Source organism: Heloderma suspectum, chromosome 6 (genome assembly GCF_057233095.1).
Source record: "Heloderma suspectum isolate Gila_16-S chromosome 6, 16-S_ref, whole genome shotgun sequence".
Lineage (NCBI taxonomy): Eukaryota > Metazoa > Chordata > Lepidosauria > Squamata > Helodermatidae > Heloderma > Heloderma suspectum.
The window spans coordinates 70034519-70054995 of NC_139463.1; the positions used below are offsets into that span (position 1 = coordinate 70034519).

A 20477-nucleotide genomic window follows, 5' to 3' on the forward strand; every position below is an offset into this window, starting at 1 on the left:
TCACTGAGCTCTTTCTGGAGGCCCACCTCCTTACAAAAAACTGTCTGGGGAAAAATCATATGTCTGCAAAACTTTGGGGTTCCCTCAAATCTGACGTTATCTCCCTCTTGTGCATGGATGGTACCATTTGAGCTACATAAGAATCAGCAATCTGAGGCTGAAAATCTGGGGGATGAGGTGGGTTGTCGTTCCAGCTTAATCCCCTGGTCAGAGGCTAGAGAGGGTTTCTCTTCCCATAGCCCAGGGGTGGGCAACCTGTAGCCCTCCAGATGCTTTGGCCAACAACTCCCATCAGCTCTAGTCAGCATAGCCAATGGTGAGGGATGATGGGAGTTGCAGGCCAAAACAGCTGGAGGGCCACAAGTTGCCCAACCCTACCATATGCTGTCACTTGCACAAGCTGGCAAGCTTTCGAGTGGCTCCCCTGCAGCTATCAGAATCTGGCCTACTTAGCCTTGGAGCACCTGACTGCTGTTGGCAGAGAGCCCACCTCTGCTGCAAACATGCCAAATGTATTTGGGAAAACAGTCAAGAGCTTGACCACGCAGCTGCGACCTTCTGTGTCTGCAGGGAAAGAACCTTCTCACGGAACTTTCGCTTAAGCGTCACGCCCTTCTCCATCAGGATTGAGTATCGCTCCCCTCGCCTGCCCCAACATTTGACCCCAAGTTAGAGTGATGATTTCTTGGCTGGACTGCAATGTCAGGAGAAGTGACCAAGACAGACTCTGGGGGAGAATTACCTTGAAGAGCTCAAAGAGCATGTGGTACAAGTGAGATGGGACGTAGACCATGTGGATGGACTGGTCCGACTGGTTAGCTAGAAGCAGGAGAAGAGACATCGTTAAGAGCACACTAATCATTATTTTGGGACTATTTTCTGGCCCCATCTACCAGCCCACCACATGCAAGACGCCCATGCTCCCAGTTCCATTTACCTGCTTACAACTGAACAGAGGACTAATTTTCTGAAATATTATTTATCAACACAGGTTTTAAGATCCATGTTCAAGATCATATCGGAAAGTGTAGAAGCCTGGCACCTCCCCCAGTGAGATCACACCCAGATTCCTCCATGCCAAAAGCCACTCAACTAAGCACAGAAGGCCTTGAAAGCAGCACAGCTTCCTCACATTTCCCTGGTCCCCACAGGCATTCCCCTGGCTCCCATGCTTGGCTCCCTGATTGGCTGGGAGCCCTCAAAATCTTCCTTGGGTGAGCTCTACATCAGGCTTTACATCAGCCTTCCCCAATCTGGTGTCCTCCAGATGTGTTGGATTGCAACTCCCATCATTCCCAGACAGCAGGACTATTGGCCATTTTCAGAAGCACTATTTATCAATACAGACTTTAAGATCTACGTTCAAGAGCACATCGAAAAAGTTAGGTGCCTGGACCCTCCTGTCCCCAGCAAAACCATACCCAGACTCCTTTATGCCAAAAAGACAGGGGGCCTCAGCCACTCAACTAAGCCATTGGCCATGCTGGCTGGGAATGATGGGAGTTGTAATCCAACACATCTGGAGGGCACCAGGTGGGGGAAGGCTGCTTTACACATCCTGACACCATGTTAGGCTGCTTTTCTATCGCACTTCCCAAATCCTTCACACTCTATGAATTTTTTTTTTTAGCTCCATTGCCCCTCCACGGGGTCATTTCCCACTTCTGCAACCTCAAATGCTCCTATGGAGTTCCCAGTTCCTACAAAATATTCAGAACATGCAGTGGGTACAAAGTGGCAGGGGATGGGGGAATATGCAAACATATCTGACAAGAGAATGCAACCATTCTTCTGGCTTCAGAATTAACAGCGTTTGAGAGTGGAGGTTCTATTGAGCCATCACAGCTAATAGCCCTTGACAGACCTATCCGACACAAATAGGATTATCCTGTTTGGTGGTGGTGGTGGGGAGAGGTGGGTCCCATGACAGTCAGTCACCCCCACAATAGAAGGGGTTGAGCTGGCTGGCTGAGTTGGGACCACTGTGGGTGAGACAGTGAGGTGGGGAAAGCCAAGCTCCTTCCATGAGTCATAGGTGGTATGAGCTAAGGGGCAAAGACAATTTGGAAGAAGTTGAACCTCTTTGTGTTCAATAACCAGTTCCTTGGCTTTTAATGGCTGGGTTTTGAATAAAGGCACCTGAGATGCTAACAGGGTTCCCCTCTTAGAGTTCACCTGAACATTTTTGAGGCTTGGAAATGCTGTAAACTCCCCCAAGCCTTGATGAAAGAGAGAGGGATAATAATCCAACCTAATTTTCCACTAATGACAACATTCTGATGTAAACAGCTGGACTTGTTGAATTCTCCAGGCGATGCTGCTGTTAAAGGCACGGGGGCCGCTTTCATTTGTTTCCAAAGGCGAGGCGAGAAAAGACCACAAGGAAGGAAGCCAGGGTTCTAGCAAAGCTTTTGCTGCCAAGCCACAACACTAACTCTATGACTGCTGCTTGTCACATTATTACTTTGCTACTTACTAGGCCACGGGTGAGGTCTTGTTCCAGTGGCTGAATTAAAAGGGGGAAATATGAATGAGGCTGACCGTCGCCCTGAAAGCTCAAATGATGGAGCTTGCCCTTTTTTTTTTAAAGCCCTTTTAAAAGGGAGGCCCTGAGAGAAAGCATTCAAGTCTGCCAAACCCAAAAGGACAGAATACTCTCCAACATGAAACAGACTCTCAACGTGTTGTAAGTGTAACAAAACGTTATAGATATGAGACACCATTCTTGTAGAGACTGCCCACCCAAACAGTGGAAATGAGATGACCATATATCCATCCACAAGTAAAATATTTTAACTTTAATATTTAAATATTTTAAACCCTGTAGCTACCCAATTAAATATAAATGGTGGAACATTGTCAATTCTCCCTCTCTCTCTCTCTCTCTCTCACTCACACACTGTAATCTACCTCCCCCATCCCCCCAATAATATAAAAATATTTTCATTTGGGGCTAGGTTTCAGAAGCTGGGATGAAGCTGGCAGATGGCACTGAATTTTTATTAAGGGGTCGAAAAGAACAGCCCATAACTACTAGATCTTTGATTATTAATAAACGAGAAAACTTGTAAAGCATTTTGGGAACTCTAAACTACTTTAGTTATAAAACAGTAGCAAGAGTCAATATGAGTGACTGGAGATGGACTTTGACCTCAGAGACCGAATTGATTCAAGCTTCACTTCTACCATGGGCACCTGGGATGGGTCTGGGCTCTTTCAACATCAGGTCAGAGATCTCCTTCACTGGTCTCCTGGGAATGGGATTAACAATAGTACAGCACTTAACTAAGTGAATGCAGTGTTACAGCTCGATATCTGATGTCCCCACTCAGCCTTAACACACACTGTGTGATCTTTGGCCAGTCACCACCTTTCAGCCTAACCTACCTCGCAGGGTTGTTGTGAGGATAAAATGAGGAGTGGAGGGAGAACCACGTACATCACACTGACCTCACTGGAGAAAGGGCAGGATTGAAATGTAATACATACATTTGCACTGTTCAATTTATTGTTGACATTCCTTAAGCCCTGAAGGATGGGACAGGCTAGAAACTGAAATCCATACTGGCAAATTCTAATTAAGTGGAGCTGAGTGTCAGATAGTTTCTCATTTTCTCTCTCTCTTGCACGCAGCCACATCCACTGGCTATGATCCTCATGCACACGTACCCTGGATTTGTGGGAGGGGAGGCGGAGGAGCCCTGCCTGCCCCTCGCTCACTCAAGGCCTGCCATCTCTTGGCCTATGCTCGCCCCACCGCCCTCGCAAGCACCCACGCCTCTTTCAAGGTTCCCCACTTCTGCTTTGGCCCCTGCAGAACTCACCATTCACCTCCTGGATCTCCAGGTCTGGAGAAGCCAAGTAGTATTTGTCACACAGCAGCTTGGCCATGTCATAAGCATCTGGAGCAAGTAGGAAGAAGGAAAAAAACACAAAACGTGCGTTACCACAGGAACACGGCACGTGTTCTCTTCTTGAGAGAGGTCAGCTTCTTGTAATCCACACAGTGATGGTTTACTGTAAACTCATAGAAATTAGCAGGAGCAACGGCTGTGAGAGAGGGTGAAGGAGGATTTGTATCATCTTCACCTTCTGGCCCCACCTTCCCAGAGCAACTAACAGGGCTGAGGCCATGTCTGCTACTTTACCAGCATGGAACCAGCCTTCTCTCCCTGCTCCAGTTCATGGTTGCCCTGGAACTGCAGAGCAGAAGGGAAGCATACACCGGCCTCATCCACTGGCTGTTGGACCAAGCACCATTGGGTGTCTGTCTTCCCTGCCACAAAAGAAGATCATAGCAAGGGGAAGACCAAGCCACCCATCAGCCAGAGAAGCAGCAGCTGCAGAGAACTTGCTTCTCTCTTTCCTGCCAGAAAAAACACCTAGAACTCTGACCAACTTGTCCCCATCCACCAGCCAGAGAAGGAGCAGCTACTCCAATGCTTGCTTTCCTCTTTCCTCCCCATTCCTTCTTCCTTTTATATCATGTCTATTGGATTGTGAGCCTGCAGGCAGGGCCTGTCTTCTCTTCCAATATCTGTACAGTGCTTAGAAAATTTTAGGCACCTGATGACGAACATGGTAAGAAATGATCAGAATAAGTTGGAACTGCTTTGGGAACACCCAGTTCAGCCAAGGAGGACTATGAGAGAATAGCCCATTGGCTGCAAGGGCTGACTACAGCAGAGAGAGGAATCGTGCATATGTGATCTTTTCCCCACTTCTCCTTGGGAAATGCTGCAGAGAGGCCCTCCAGCCTTCACTGCCTGTGCTACTGCCAAGGAAGGGTCTGTGTTGTGTTTGTCCTGCAATGGCAGACAGGCAGAACAAGGCTTGATTATGTATGTGTTCCCGTGTCGAGGAGGGAAAACGTGAATAAGCTCCTTGGAGTTTCCAGTTTAAGAGGAGCCCAGCTAGATCAGGCCAAAGGCACACCTGGCCCAGCATCTTGTTTCCAACAGGGGCCAGACAGATGCTTCCATGAATCCCACAAATGGGGCACGAAGGCAAACAGGCCTCCCCTTTTGTTTGCCCCCCACCCACGCCGGTGTACTGCCTCTAAACCTGGAGGTTCCATTTTGCCATTGGCCCTGCTGGCTGGGAATGATGCAGTCCAACACATCTGGGGGGCGCCGGGATGGAGAAGGCTGTGTGAGCTGTTGGCTAATAGCCATTGATTGGCTTATTCTCCATGAATTCACCGAATTGACTTTTCAAGCCTTCTGAGCCAGTGGCCATTAGCACAGCTTATATTAATCCTTTACAATTAAAAAAATATTCTAACCAAGGTAATGGGGGTAGGGGTGGGGGGAACCATGTCAACACCCACACTTACCAGGCACGATCTGTTCCCACCCCCCCAGCCCACCCACTGGATATCAAGTCCCTGATCCCAAATCCTTCCAATTTTGCTGGGGGCCTTTTCTCCATCCTCTGCGAATGCGGGGCTCCTACGAAAGAAGAATCCTGCAACAGAAAAACCAGGAGCACAGAGGAGGGGAAGAGATGCTGCCGCGTCAGGCACAGATCATAGGAATCCACTGACCTCTGACCACGTCCGAGACGTTGCAGTGGGGATCGATGCTGCCGATGTGCTTGGGATGGGCCGGGTTGGTGCTGCCATCAAAGATCAAGGCTGCGGGGAAAGGGAGGTGCAAATGAAGGCAGGAAAAACAGCACAGGGCGTTACAATCGCCTGCAGTTTGCCAGGGCAGGCGTGGGCGGAGCATCAGGACCTGTGTGTGTGCCGGGAGAGCTACCATTCCCATAGTACATATTTTCAACGTGGCGTTGCACACCAAGGAATTGCAAACAGAAATGACTGCCACGCTGCTACAGACCAGGAAGATAGCTGGGGGAGACCAGGAAGGCAGATTCAAGGTGGTTCGGTCACTCACTGTGCTGGTTGATCAGCATGCGGATGGAGATGCGGCTAAGGTAGAAGCGGTCCAGGAAGTACTGGATGTTCTGGTTGGAAACAGGGTCGTCCCCATAAGCCTCCTTGTATTCGATCACTCCCTGGGCCATGGTAGGGACCACGTCGTTGTGACGGTTGCGGATTGTGACCAGGGCATTCGTGAACCTGGGAGGAGACAGGGCTTCAGAAAAACCCCAAATGGCCATATGACAAAGCTGGCCTTTCCCCCTCCTTCCTACAACACATCCCTGCCCAAAAGACACGCCTAGACACGAGTAGACATCTGTAAGTACCAAAATCTACATTACTACACATCCGAAGGCAACTCCTTCCCCTCACACACACCCCTTTACAACAGTCTTTCCCAATCTGGCACTCTCCAGATGTTGCAGACTGCAACTCCCATCATCCCTGACCATCTGCCCTGTTGGCTGGGGGTGATGGGATTTGTAGTCCAAAACATCCGAGGAGCGCCAGGTTGGAGGAGGCTGCTTTACAAGGTGCATGCAGGAATCACCTGGAAGATGTATGTTCAAGTTGCTTCAGGCTATGGGCTGGTCAGTTTGCATCACCAAACCCTCTTTGCTAATGAGACAAACCCTGAGATTAATGTCTGGCTTTGTCTTCAAGCTGCCAGCAAATAGCCAAGACCAGACTCATTCCCACTGCAGAGTCCTGGGTGTCCCCCACCTGCCCCTGCTAAGCGGCTTTGGTAATGCAAGATCACTTTGAGGTTTTCCTAAGTAACGCCTTAGCTAGTTGATGCTGTGTTTCAATTTCCTTTTTAAAAGCAACTGACCATTTCTGAAACACTCTCTCTCTCTCGAAACGCTCTCTCTCTCTCGGTTCTTAAATACATATAGTCAATTGGAAACTGGACTTGATTACATTTTTTTGCCTGGCTTAAGGTTGGTCTTACTCACGTGCTGGACTATTTGGCAAACGTGCTGACCTAGTTCAGGGAGATTAAAGGAAGCTGTAGAAAAGCTTCCATTCTCCATAAGTATAAACCATAATTCTGAATGGTCCATGTGTGGCAAAGGGTTATTGGCATGGACGGCAGCGGCACTGCAGCAGAACGGGAAAGTGTGTGTCTGGCAGCCTGCCCTACCTCGCAGGGGTGGAGGTGCAGGTGCCTCACAGGTAAGCAGCAGACATCCAGTCTGCCAGTGAAACCTGTGTGCTCTGGTGTCGCTGCCATGGTGTGGTCATGGGTCTCCTGCCCATGAGGGCCCTTGAGGGAATGCCCATCCATGGCAGAAATGGGAAATGGGCAGGGAGCTTCTTCCACAGCCAAGAAGGTGAGGCAGCTATGGGATGCAATCCAGCTGTGGGCTGGGTCTCCAAAACAGGCAACTCGCACATAATGGCTTCTGTGGATGTGGATTGCACATGATGATCGGTGTCATGTTGACTGTGTAGGGAAGATGTCACATAAGAAGGGAGCCTCAAAGACACTATGACAGGGGATGGGGAACCTTAGGCCCGGGGGTCTAATCTAGCCCTCCAGGGGAGCCAATCTGGCCCCACTCACTTTCCTCCAGCCACCAATCATTTTGTGTAGTTCCCCCCCCCCCCAATTCTAAAAGGTTGACCTGCCTCTCCTAAGGCTCAGTTTGTGGCAGCAAGTGCTTTAAGCTACAACGGGCTGGTATGTTTCCTATTTTGGCCCCACCCCTTTTGCCTTTGTTCCTGCCCACCACTGGAACGCGGCCCCCGAGAGCTTCTCAGAAATGGAATTCAGCCCTCAGGCTGAAAGAGCTTCTCCACCCCTGTGCTAGGAGATGGGCTCCTTGCGCAAGAGTGCTCCGCAGTCCCTGAAGCCCAAACTCACTGTCCCAGGGTCCCTTGGTCCTCAGGGTCCTTATCCAGGAACACCATGATGTCCAGCAAGCTCTGCACATACCTGGTGGAAGGAAGAGAGAAGAAGAGTGTGAAAGCTGCCTGTACTCCAGCACAGGGGCCCCTAACTATTTTGAATGCACACCCCTATAAGTAAAAAGGTTTTGAGCACGCACCACCAATATATGTGCATTTATTTATAAATGATGTACATGTACTACTGTACTAATATATTATGTACATTATAAAACGTACCCCAAAAGAGACATTTAAAAAGGATGAGATAAAGATGAAATAAATAATATTTTTAAAATAATTTATTTTATTCATAAATGGTACAAAAAACCTTTTTGCTCTCAATTAAAAATATTAATAATAATTTTTTTTAGTGAGAGCAATGTGACTGAATACGCATCATTATTTTTGAAAATCTTGGTTTAACACTTTGTGATACAGCGATTCGAAGGTCTGGTTCTAAGTTCAGTTTATTTCAATACTTGGTTTTAATGGCTGTCACCACTAAAACAAAAGACACCTCCCAAAGATACGTAGGTCCAAATGGAAGAAGTGCATCTTTGGCTGCACTTACTACATAGTAACACTCATTTTTCAATCCCATCCACCAATTATGCAAAGTTTTTTGTTGAGATTCAGCTAGTAATTTTCATCTTTCCTGATGTCAATCAGTTGATCTTGCAAACTAATCAGAAGGTGTTGCATTTTTACATTTTTAACAAATGGGTTTAAAACCCATTCAAACCCTTCATTTGGAAGATTTATACAGAGGTCAGAAAATTCCGTTTCCAAGTTTTTAAAGTGTGCAGATATGAGAGTTTTTATAGATGACACGCGTTCATCGTTTTCGGCAACAAAATCACATACTGATGGAAATGTTTCCAAACATCCATTTTCAAAATGCTCTCTCCGTAGCATGAGCTCCTTTTGAAAAGAAGTTACTTTCTCACTCATTGTTAAAACATCACCTTTACCTTGAAGGGACAGATTAAGTGTGTTTATTTTTTCAAAAAATACCTACTAGGTAGCACACTACTGACAGCCACTTGTCTTCACAGAAAAGGTCAGCACATTTGGAACAAATTTGCTGTCCTTCAGCAGGATGGCAGCTACTCCGGTGCCACGGCCGAGCAAGCAACTGGGCCTTCCTCTGCCATGCCTGGCAGAGACTGGCGGAGTTGCTCTCGGTGGCCGCAGCAGAGGCAGGATAGGACTGGAGCCGAGGGAGAAATGCCACGGGCTTCCCTCTCGGCTCCCGTCCCGGTCCCATCCTGCTGCCTCTGCTGGCACCATCATTGCACACAATGGCAGCTTGTCGGGGACGCAGGAGGCTGCCCAATTATCAGGTGGCTTGTGTACCCCAATGGATCGTCTTGCGCACCCCACTTTGGAGACCACTGCTCTAGCACTCCTGTCTTTGACAGGGAATGGGGCAAACATTACTGTTTATGAGCACCACCTAGGATGGCGACATTTCAGTTACATTATACAAGAGATGTATTTCCACTCAATCTCTGGGCATTACTGATAGCGGAGAAGTGGTGCATTTATTTTTTTTTAATGAAATCATTAGGGCCATCACCCGATTAAAAACAGTTGAGTTCAACTTTCCCCAACCTGATGCCCTTGAGATGTTTCAGACTTCTGCCACCTTCCTCAACCTGATTCCCTCTAGACTACAACCGGCCATCATCCCCAGACTGCATGGCCACTGGCTATGCTGGCTGGGGGATGATGGAAGCTGTAACCCAGCACATCTAGAGGGTGCCTGGTTGCAGAAGGCTGGTCTTGCGGCACTTTAAAACACTATCAGATTTATTATGGCATAACCTTTTATGGACCAGAGAGCCCACTTCACTGGATACATTATATTTTGTCCTCAGTAGGCAGGTAATACATGTAAATGGCTATAAGAAGGGGGAACACGACGCGCAAACAGTGAGGTCCAAAGGCCACGACACGCAAGAAAGAAGCATTTCTATGCAAAGCCCAAATTTTTAAAAATAAGCAGAGGGACTGCTTACGACAGTCCCTCTGTTATAACCACTATCTTCCTAGCTTTGCTGTGATAATTTGACAATGCACCAGGAGAGAAAGCCTTGGTGCTGACTGAATCCTAAAGAAGTCTAATCAAACTTGCTGATAAATTCTAAACAAAACAATGGTAGCTGTGCCAGTCCATGAGAAAATAAAATCCCAAATCCGCAGTTGAGCAACACCTTGATTAGGACCAACCAAAGTTCCACATAATTGTGCAAGCTTTTGAGTTCTCCAGAACTCTTCATCAGGCTAGGTGGAACAAAAAGCAGAGGACAGGGGAAGAAATTCCAGTTCTAGCAATTTCACACACTGGCAGGCTCTCCTCGGCCAACCAAGGATATCATCTCACACTGCTGATGACATGGGCTTCAGTCCATGTAAGTTTATACCAGAATAAATGGCACTGCTAAAGCCAGGAAGCTCGTATCAAGTCTGGAAGAGACCAACAATGGCTGGAGAAAAACTTTTTGGACACCCCCTTCCCCACGGCTACCTAAAAACCACTATGTGCCCTGAGGTGAAGGCAGAAGAAAGAAACCCAGAGTACAGGAGGGTAGCCATCAGCTCCTGAAGAGATAGTCACTGACTTGAGGCAATTCTGCTTTTTTATCTTTTGTAACTTTTTTGGAAAAAGTATTTTAAAGCCATAAACCACCACAAGTGCTTTGGCCAAAAGGAATCATCCTAATGCAATAAATAAATAAAATACAATCAGTCAATCTTTACACTGTCACAAGACACGTGTGTGTGTGTATTTACACACACATGTGAGTACCTCTCTGGTAATGCAGAGAGATTACCTCTCTGGTATTGCAAGGGTGGGCATAAACTAGATCTCCAGATGTTTTGGGCTTCAACTCCCAGAAGCCCCTGCCAGTATGGCCAATAGTCAGGAACACTGGGAGTTGAAGTCCAAAACATCTGGAGATCTACTTTATGCCCACCCCTGTGGTATTGGACCCCAATGGCAACATATATAGGACTCAAAGTACATGAAGGGTTCTGTGAAAGGAAACTGCTATGTCTATATGACCTCAAGTGAAGGAAGAAACATCTGTAGGCTGCAGAGGCCAACCTTTCCTGTAGGAACTGGAGCTAACAGAGAAACAACCATGTTTCAAAGCTGGCTGGGTTAATGACGGGGGAAGGGGGGACTAGGACTTTGTAACAATTAACTTGGCTCTTAGCTCCGCGGCAGAAATCGCGGCCTGCGCTTCCCATGCGGCGTTTCTCCAGCAACCGTAAAGGGATGTGGAGGGGGGAAAGTATGGAGAGATCTGGAGCGCAGTAAACAAACAGGCCCAGTCACGCACTTCCCCAAAGTAGGACAAAGTTCACAGCGGCGTCTTAAAGGGCCATTTCGGATTTGTTCTGCCTCCTCCACAACCATCTCGCTTTGAATGCTAATACCAAAACCTAGCAAGGGTGGCACCTTCAGATCTTCAGAGAGAGGGAGAGGGGGAGAACAAGGAACTCAGTCACTCGAAGAGACAGGGAAATGCACAGTTAAGCATCACCATTGTTCCTCACCCCCCTGTACCAATTTGACACAAGGGGGGCGGAGGAGTGCATTCCAGAGGCGGAGAGGTAGGTGGGGCCAAAAGCAAAAGGGGCAGGGCCAAAAACCAAACACACCAGCATATTTTAGTTGAAAACTTTTACTGCCAGTAACTCAGCCTTGGGAGAGGCAACTTAACCTTTTAGAAAAGGGGGCCGGGGTGAAGAAAAGCCAGGAAACTATCAGTAGTTGGGGGGAAGGGATGATGGCCTTTTGGGGACCACCCCATAGACCTGGATTGGGGCCCACCAAGGGTCAGATTTAGCCCCTTGGCCCAAGGGTTTGCACCCTTGATCTATACAGTTCTTAGAAAGCAAACATTCAAGTGCGGGAGCAGTATTATTGATCCTCAGGTTAAAGGACCTAGACGAGCAAGGCTCTCCAGGGGCTCAGGTCCCCCTCTGCTAGTTTGGTCCTAAATGTCAGACAGAAAGGTTCTAGCCTAGTCTTTTTCCTGACATGCTAGTTTTCTGGGTGTAGGGAAATATTTTTGGATGGAGCAGCATTCCATCACTCGAGCCCCCGTCTGCACTCTGGAGGAACACAGGACGCTGCCTTATAGTGAGTCAAACTACTGGTCTGTCTAGCTCAGTACTGTCAACACTGGCTGGCAGCAGCTCTCCAGGATTTCAGGCAGGAATTCTTCCAGCCCTACCAGCAGATGCTGGGGATCGAACCTGGGACCTTCTGTGTGCAAAGCAGGAGCTCTGCCACTGAGGTACAGCCCTTCCCGCTGTACAGCCAAGTGATCCCACCAAGACACAGCTTTACCACCCTGTTTGCTGTTCTGGAAATGAAACAAGGCCTAAGATGTCTGGTCACAGGGGCTGAACTAGACAATCCCGTGAGTTCCCGTCCATCTTTAAAACGCTACAGAATGGCATACGCTTTTAGCAGTTTGCAGAATTTGACAGCAAAATAACATTTCGCCCTTGGGTGGGAGGAGCTCAATCCACAATTCTCGGGCAAACCCATGGGAGGGGAGGGGAGCGGGACAGGAACCCACCAACTCTGCACCAGCTGAACAGACGGGGTGCTCAGCACGCGATCCGGGAGAAGATTGATCTCCTTCATGATGTTGGCCAGCCGGACGGGAAGTTCTTGGCGGAGAAAAGTGAAGGAGGTCTTCTCACAGGCATTGCTGGATCCTTAAAAGAGAAAGGAGGAAAAGGATACACTTCACCATTAGATGGTCTTGCATGCCCCACGGTGAGGGTTACACCAGTTAATGTGACCTGTCCCCAAGAGCAATGCAGGAAGGTTATTACAAGCTCCTGTAAACCTCCACAGGGACAGCAGAATCAGAGGATAATGTTTAAGACTCCCACTTTATAAGATTTACCTCCTGTAAGTAACTGTGGGTCCAAGAAGCAGCGTATTGCAACTACTCAACACACACAGCTTCATCTCCCTCTTCACACAATGATGGAAAAGGTTCTCATCTACAAAAGCTCAGGCCTCTCTAAATGTGTTAGTATTTAAGGTGCTACAGGACTTCTTGTTGGTTTTGCTAAGTAGAATACAATACAGAACACAGACTGTGATCGCTGAAGAGACAGCAACAGAGTCTGCATTTTTTAGAGCAAGTTACTAGACCTCCTGACTATAGAGAACCTGAAAAGGGGGTGGGTGGGTGTGTGTGTGTGTGTGTGTGTGTGTGAGAGAGAGATTATACTTTCTGCTCAAGGCTAAGAAATCAAAAGGGAGCTAAATGGGATTCAAGTAGTCAAGAGTGGGAGTTTCTCTATCCAGCATATGTCTTCCACTATGGCAGCCACCAAGTCCATTCGTTCCCCCACCCCACCCACACATCTGACCCCTGTTGCCCAGTTACAGGATTCCCAGTATCTGTCAAATGTTATTTCTAATTGGGTGGGGCAGAACATTTTTCAAAATGGAAAAATTCCCCATTTCTAAACATTGTTTGTTTGTATAAAATTCATTAGTAACAATGAAATCAATGCAATGTTAGGCAAGTTGGGCACGGTTTTCAGGTGATAATTCCAAGGAAAGTGTGCGAGAGTTTTACTGATTTGTAAACAGACAATGTAAGGGAAGTACCTCCTATTGTCTTTACAGTTTTACAAGTATTCCAGTAAAAATAATTTCTACATAAAGCTTTGAATTTGTTTGAATATAACATTTCAAACACATCAAATATCTTTATTTAATCCTCCCCCTAATCAAATATTTCACTTTGATTTCAGGCTGCTGGGACACAAAATCAATATGGGATCTTTTTCGTTTTCCTTACTAAATAGAAGGCTTAAAAAACATGCTAAATGCATGTTCTATTTAGGGCAGGAATTGGCAGACTTTGGGCGTGTACTTTGCTTTTTACTAGAACCCCAAGGTCCACTAATCAGAGCCAGATGCAAAATAGTGAAAGGGGGGGAGAGAATGAAGTCAATTACCTATTGCACCCCATAAATCAAACCCTGTGTCTACAATTACAAAACGACATCCCAGCTACTATAGATTAGGGATTCTAACACAAAAAAATAAGCCACCAGCAGAGCTGTGCAAAGACCTGGCCAAAGGGAGCCAATTAATAGTCCCGTGTTACAGATTAAAAACACTGAGGCTAAGATATAAGCACAAGCCCAGCCATGGAAGAGATTTTCTAACTTTCAATGTTAATTGAGAGTCAGAGGCTCTTGCCAATTTACCGCAAATCACATGGAGATCTACCGGTACAGAGCTACCTTCAGCCTACCCCCAATTTAAGGCATCTCAGAATTCGATTCTTTTTTTTCCAGTCCAATAATTTCTAGAAAACCCATGTCAATGGTCATTTCTGATTTCAAGACACTTCATGTCCCCTTCCTCAATGGAAGAGAATACAGAATAACCATTATAGGGGTGGGGAAGAGGATACAGTGCGGGAACAGTGAGACAGAGCACTATCTTACAACGCAATCTTATGCATGTTTAGACAGAGAAAAGGCCTACAACTCCCAGCATTCCCCAGCCATCATGGCTGGCTGGGGAATGCTGGGAGTTGTAGGCCTTTTCCCTGTCTAAAGATGCATAGGATTGCGCCCTTAATCCTTCACATGCACACTAGGCCTTAGCCTAGAATCTCTTTTCATTGTCGGAACTCAGCTTTGAAATACATGTTCATTATTTATTTTTTTGTTACATTTTTGTTACATTTGTTACCCAATAGTCGAAGCTCTCAGGGCTCTTTATAACTGCTCTTCTTTATTTATTCTTCTTCCAGTTATTATTGTGGCCCATTTCAACTATTCATTATTATCTAGTTACTGATATATCTTCTCAGTGTTTGCATTTTCTCCATTTATTTGTTACATTTCTATGTTTGATCAAAACGTTCCCAAACCTGGCACCCTTGAGAGGAGAGGGGCTGCAGCTCAGTGGTAGACCACCTGCTTTGCATGCGGAAGGTCCCAGGTTTGAACCCCGGCATCTCCAGGTAGGGCGGGAAAAAACTCCTGCCTGAAATCCTGCAGAGCCGCTGCCAGTCAGTATCGACAACACTGGGCTAGATGGACCCATGGTCTGACTCAGTCTAAGGCAGCTTCCTATGCTCCGGATGGTTTGGCTACAACTCTCATCAGCCCCCGCCAGCATGGCCAATGGTCAGGAACGCTAGCAGCTGTAGTCCAAAACATCCAGAGGGCACCAGGTTGGGGAAGACTGGCTGAGTATAAAACGAAAACATCCTGCTTATTTTACAAAGGTCCTCAGTGCTTAGAACAATAGAAACCACTATAACGCAGGCAAGAGGAAGAACTGATGAAAAGCCAGTTTCGTCCCAAAGCACACAAGAGCAGAGGCTGTTATTTCCAAGCAGGTCCTGAGCCCTGGCCACCTTTCGTTCTAGAAACTGAAACAGTTGAGAAGCAGGGCACGTCTTCTAGACAAACAGGATGTGGCACTGCAAACGGTATGGAAACGACGAACATTCGCTGCCGAAGCTGGCGTGGAAGTCACTGGGGCTGTCTGAAAGGGAGGTGACGAGGCAGGAGTGCTCACCGGCGGGTGAGCCTTGGTCACCTTGGCGCGGGGCAGGAACGGAGCTGTAGAGTGAGGACACAGCCAGCGAGGGTGTGCAAGAGAAGGCAGACTGAGCCATGCACAGCCAAAATGACGTCTCAGGCAGCTTCTAGGTTTTTCCCACCACCCCTTTTATCCATACTCTCCAGTAAGGCAAACCTGCCAAGAGGTAACCCAAGCCATACCAGTGGCCACAGGAAACGGGTCAGAGTGGAGAGAAAAACCCTCCCGGACCATACAGGGGTGGGGGTGTCCTTTCATCAACAACACCAGGCAAAGATCCCGGATTTCTTTATTTAGCACCAGGGTTTGGAAAGAGCATCAGGCAAGATCATTACACTTTGGATAAAACAAGCACTGCAGGAAAAGTGGGCGGGGGGGGGGGAGGGAGTACAGCAGGGATGTGGGGGGGGGAGGCTCTTTAATCCCCTCTGACGCTGCAGATCCTCCAATCAGCACCGGTTGTCCTTCATATCCTTCAGAGGACATCGCGAACTCCCTCCTCCCAATGCAGCAGCATAAGCCCAGCAAGACTACGCAGCCCCTTTGCGATTCAAGAGAGCACTTTTCATCTGCAACTGCCTCCCACCCCCATGAATCTTATTTTCCCCACGCTCTGTATCTTTGACTCCCTGCTATACTAACACTTAAAAATGTTGGGGGGGGGGAGGAACGGGGGGGTGATAGTCACCCAGATAGGCAGACAGCAAAATCTAGCAGGAAGGGCTTTATGGGAAGGCGAACAGAACTTGGCTGGCCTTACCTGACGGGTTTAGGGCCAGGCGTTTGGCTCCCTACCTTATGGACAGAGGGACAGTATATGCCACGGGTGGGCAACCTGTAGTCCTCCAGATGTTGGTGGACTCCAGATTCCATCAGCCCCAGCCAGCATGGCTAATGGTCAGGGATGGTGGGAGTTGTAGTCTAACATCTGGAAAGCGAGTTTCCCCACCCCTGGTGTATGCTTTTGTTTCTGATTTGGGTTACTTACCAGCAGTAAGAATATATGACAATAGACACAGGTTTCGGTAGAAGGAACTGCTGTACCAGCAGCCAGTTGATTTGGGGCAGGGGGCTGTATGCAGCAACATGCAAACCCAGATATATTTACTCCATAGGGACCCCTATCCTGCCCACCCCCCAAGCTTGTGTAGTGGGAACTGTTTACTGCAGGGGTAGGCAACCTGTGCTGACCACCAGAAGTTTTAGACTACCAAGTCCCATAAGCCTGAGCCAGCATGGCTAATGGTCAGGGATTGTGGTCGTCCAAAACTACTGGAGAGAACTAGGTTACCTCCTACTGATTCACAGAATGTAAAACTTTCTGTTGCTCATAGAGCTCTCAGAACCATGGCTATGGATTATAGAGGTGATGACCCTGTGACCCTGCTGTACTTCATCTTCCATCATCCCTAACTATTGGCCATGCTGGCTGAGGCTGATGGGATTTGGAGTTCACCAACAGCCAGAGGACTGAAGGTTCTCCACCCTTGGATTAGCTGGAAGCTGGCAGTAAGTATCTATGGTACCCAAGTGAGTATCTATGGTCAGCACGGGTGGGCAACTTGTAGGCTAAAACATCCAGAGGGCTACAGCTCCCATCATTCTTGATCATTGGCCATGCTGGATGGGCAATGTAGCCCAAACATCTGGACGGCCACAATATTCCGCCTTTTCTCCAAGGAGCTCAGGGGCAGTGTGCATGTTACCACCACCATCCATTTTACTCTCACAGCAACCCTATGAGGTAGGCTGGGCTGAGAGAGAAAGCCTGGCTCAATGCCTACTTCACATTAGAATAGGAAGAATCTGAACCTCCATCTCCCTGATCTACAGCCAACACTCTAGCCACTACTCTTATAGTCCCCTTCCAACTCTACTATTCTATGATGATTCTATGATACTCCCCTGGGGCTCCTATATGGAAATAGAAAGCCCAGTTTTTGGTGAACAGAGTTGCACCTGTGGGGGCAGGAGTGACCCACAAAGGAGAATGCCAGACAACCTTTCAAGAAGTCCAGGAAGTTCCAGGCAGGGTCTCAGGCAGAAGTCTCTCCCATCTCCTGCTCCCTCTGCCTTTTAAATGGAGATGCCAGGAATAGAACCTAGGGCCTTGGGCATGCAAAGCAGCCGGTTAACTTAGATTTGCCTGCCTTCCTCACCTGGGCCCCCATACCCCCGTCCCCGAGACACAAACAGGAGGGAAGAGACTGTTAGTTAAGGCTATGGAACATTCCTCCACAGATAAATAGGACACGTTTGGAGAGCCAGACTAAAGATCTGAGGTCATAACTCTATTCACCTGGTTACTGTGGATACACTGAGGACAGTGAAGCAACACATTTACCTGGAAAGAAATTCCAGAGAAGAAGCCCCATCACTGGCCACTGTGCTGACCTGGCATTCGTTTCAGATTTGCATAGAAATGTCACAGCCTGTTGCACTTCATGGCTTCTCGGTTCCACTTGTTTCCATTCCCTCCCACCTCTACACCCACATAATTTATATAAATAATATGCCGCCTGAGGAAAACATGTCATGCATCAGATGAAGCGAGCTTCAGACAGGCCACGAAAAAGAACGCCACAACAGATCTGATCGGCTGCAACCCTATATGCACATCCAGTCCCATTCAATTCAGTGGGACTTAATTCTGAGTAGATATGCACTGTTTTAATCTTTGCAGGCAGCACAGGACTTTAAAAAAAATATATCCTGTGGAAATTCTCAGACACAGTGGTGGCGGCTTGCTTTACCTAGATTAGGGAAGTGACAGGACAAGTGGCCATCTAATCTGGTTATGAGCTAGAGGGGAAGCGGCCAGTCCGTTTTATTTTATTTCTTATTTCCATCAGGGGTGCGGAACTGAGGCCTTCCTGATGCCATTCTACGCCAACTCCTATCTGCCCCAGGCAGCATGGCCAATGGTCAGGGGTGATGGGAGTTGGAGTCCAGCAGCATCTTGGCCTGTGGCCCTCCATCCACAATTAACGTCTTGCCTTTCTAAACAGAGCACCCAAATAATATACACATACGTAGGTAATTGTGATAACAAACAAGAGATTTCAATTTAACTAACAAAACGTTTCGGCTTCCACCTTCATCAGCAGAAATCTGCATCTGTTAATGACAATGACGTGTGTGTGTGTGTGTGTGTGTGTGTATATTTAATGATTCACTGAATCATTATAGGGATCCAGAGTACGATCGAGTGAAGTTCTGTTGATTGTTATTTTGTTTTTTTAAAAGTCTCTCTCTCTATATATAAATATATATTTAAAATGCAAACAAGCCTGCAATCCTCTACACACTTACCTCGGAGCAAGCCCCACCGAACTCGATGGGGCTTACTTCTGCACAGACCTGTACAGGATTGCAACTGCAAAACAGTTTGGTTTTAGAATCATAGAACAGTAGGGTTGGAAGGGGCCCACAAGGCCATCGAGTCCAACCCCCTGCTCAGTGCAGGAGTCCAAGTCAGAGCATCCCCGACAGACTGGTCTTGAAGGCCTCCAGCGTGGGAGAGCCCACCACCTCCCTGGGTCATCGGTTCCACTGCCGTATTGCTCTAACAGTCAGGACGTTTCTCCTGATGCCCAGCCGGAACCCGGCTTCCCGTCACTTGGGCCCATTATCCCGCGTCCTGCGCTCCGGGGCGATGGAGAAGAGGCCCCGGCCCTCCTCCCTGCGGCAGCCTTTCAAGTCCCTGCGGAGCGCTACCCCGCCTCCCTCAGCCATCCCTGCTCGAGGCTCAACCTGCCCGGCTCTGTCAGCCTCCCCTCGCGGGGCTCTGCCGCCAGGCCCGGGGCATCTTCGCTGCCCTCCTCCGACCCCTCTCCAGCTCGTGCGCATCCCGACCTTGCCGCGGCTCCTGTGGCTTACTCGCGGCCAAGGGCGCCGGCAGCGCCGCAGGGGGAGGGAAAGCGCCGCCCGCCCCATGCGAGGCGCCACGGCGGAGGGGCCCCGCCGCCTCGGGGGCCGCTCCGCCGAGGGCCGGGGCGGCTTCCTCGGCCGCCGCCGCCGCCACGGCGCCCGCCCGGCGCGGGGCGCGGGAAGGCCGCCGGCTGCGCGGCGCCGGGGCCGCGCTCCTCCGCCCGCCTCGCCCGCCACGCACCGAAGTCCAGGAACTGCTTCATGGAGAGCGGCGACGGCGAGAACTTGCTGAAGTGCTCGATGTACTTGGGCGCCCCGGCCAGCGCCGACGCGCCCTTCCGCAGGCCGCGCAGCAGGCGCATGGCGGCGGCGGGGCGGCGGCGGCGCTGCTGGTCCGCGAAGGCCGGCGGGCACCCGGGCGCTGCCGCGGCCCTCCGGGGCGGACGGCGCCGGCCGCGCCAGGCCCGCGGACGGCGCCGCCCCTCCGCGCCGGGGCCCGCCCGCGCCCGCGGCAGGGCCCAATCGCGGCTGAAAAACAACGCGCTTTCCGCCAATGGCGCGCGGCGGCCACCACGCGGCACGCGGCGGGGCGGGGCGGCGGCTCGCTCGCGCGCGCGCGCGCGCGTGGGGCGCCGCCTGGCGCCTCCCTGCCCGTCGCTCGGCGGCGGCGGCAGCGGCCGCGGCAGCAGCAGTCCCGGTGGGAGCCCCGAGGGCGGTGGGGCTGTGCGCCCGCTCTGGGTTTCAGCCGGAACCAACCAGAACTCGGAAGGAACTCTCCAAGGCGCTGCGCCTAGTTTGGGGAACCCTTTTTCCTTGTTTTCCTTTTTTTTAAAGGATTAGACAGATTATTATTTATTTATTTGCAATATTTCTATAGCGTTTTGGTGGGTTTTCTTTTTAAGGATTAGACAGTTTTTAAATTCCGTTATTTATTTATTTCTATACCGTTCAATAGCTGATGCTCTCTGGGCAGCTCACAAAAATTTACTGGACTTTGCCACTGATGGTTTACTGGGGGGGGGGGGTTATGTTGCATCTGTTAGTGGTGGTGTTGTTGTTCAGTCGTTCAGTCGTGTCCGACTCTTCGTGACCCCATGGACCATAGCACGCCAGGCCTTCCTGTCCTGCGCTCTCTCCCGGAGTGTGCTCAAGTCCACATTCATTGCATCGGTGATGCTGTCTAGCCATCTCATCCTCTGCCGTCCCCTTCTC

The 20477-nt window shown here is 49.1% G+C and overlaps 1 protein-coding gene across 2 annotated transcripts in view; it reads right to left on the reverse strand.

Moving 5' to 3' along the window:
* The window catches only part of PDK2 (pyruvate dehydrogenase kinase 2), a 33338-nt gene extending 13585 nt beyond the window's left edge, over positions 1 to 19753 (reverse strand). For both annotated transcript variants that reach the window (XR_014783834.1, XM_084804775.1), the window contains exons 1-7: positions 19507 to 19753; positions 12379 to 12520; positions 7752 to 7823; positions 5898 to 6082; positions 5546 to 5635; positions 3825 to 3902; positions 743 to 819 (exon numbers count right to left, since the gene is read on the reverse strand). Coding sequence is in view for 1 of the 2 variants with exons in the window: in XM_084804775.1 (XP_084660901.1) it covers positions 743 to 819; positions 3825 to 3902; positions 5546 to 5635; positions 5898 to 6082; positions 7752 to 7823; positions 12379 to 12520; positions 19507 to 19627 (765 nt within the window). In the remaining variant the exon portion in view is untranslated. The remainder of the gene's footprint in view (positions 1 to 742; positions 820 to 3824; positions 3903 to 5545; positions 5636 to 5897; positions 6083 to 7751; positions 7824 to 12378; positions 12521 to 19506) is intronic.
* Positions 19754 to 20477: the final 724 nt, after the last annotated feature.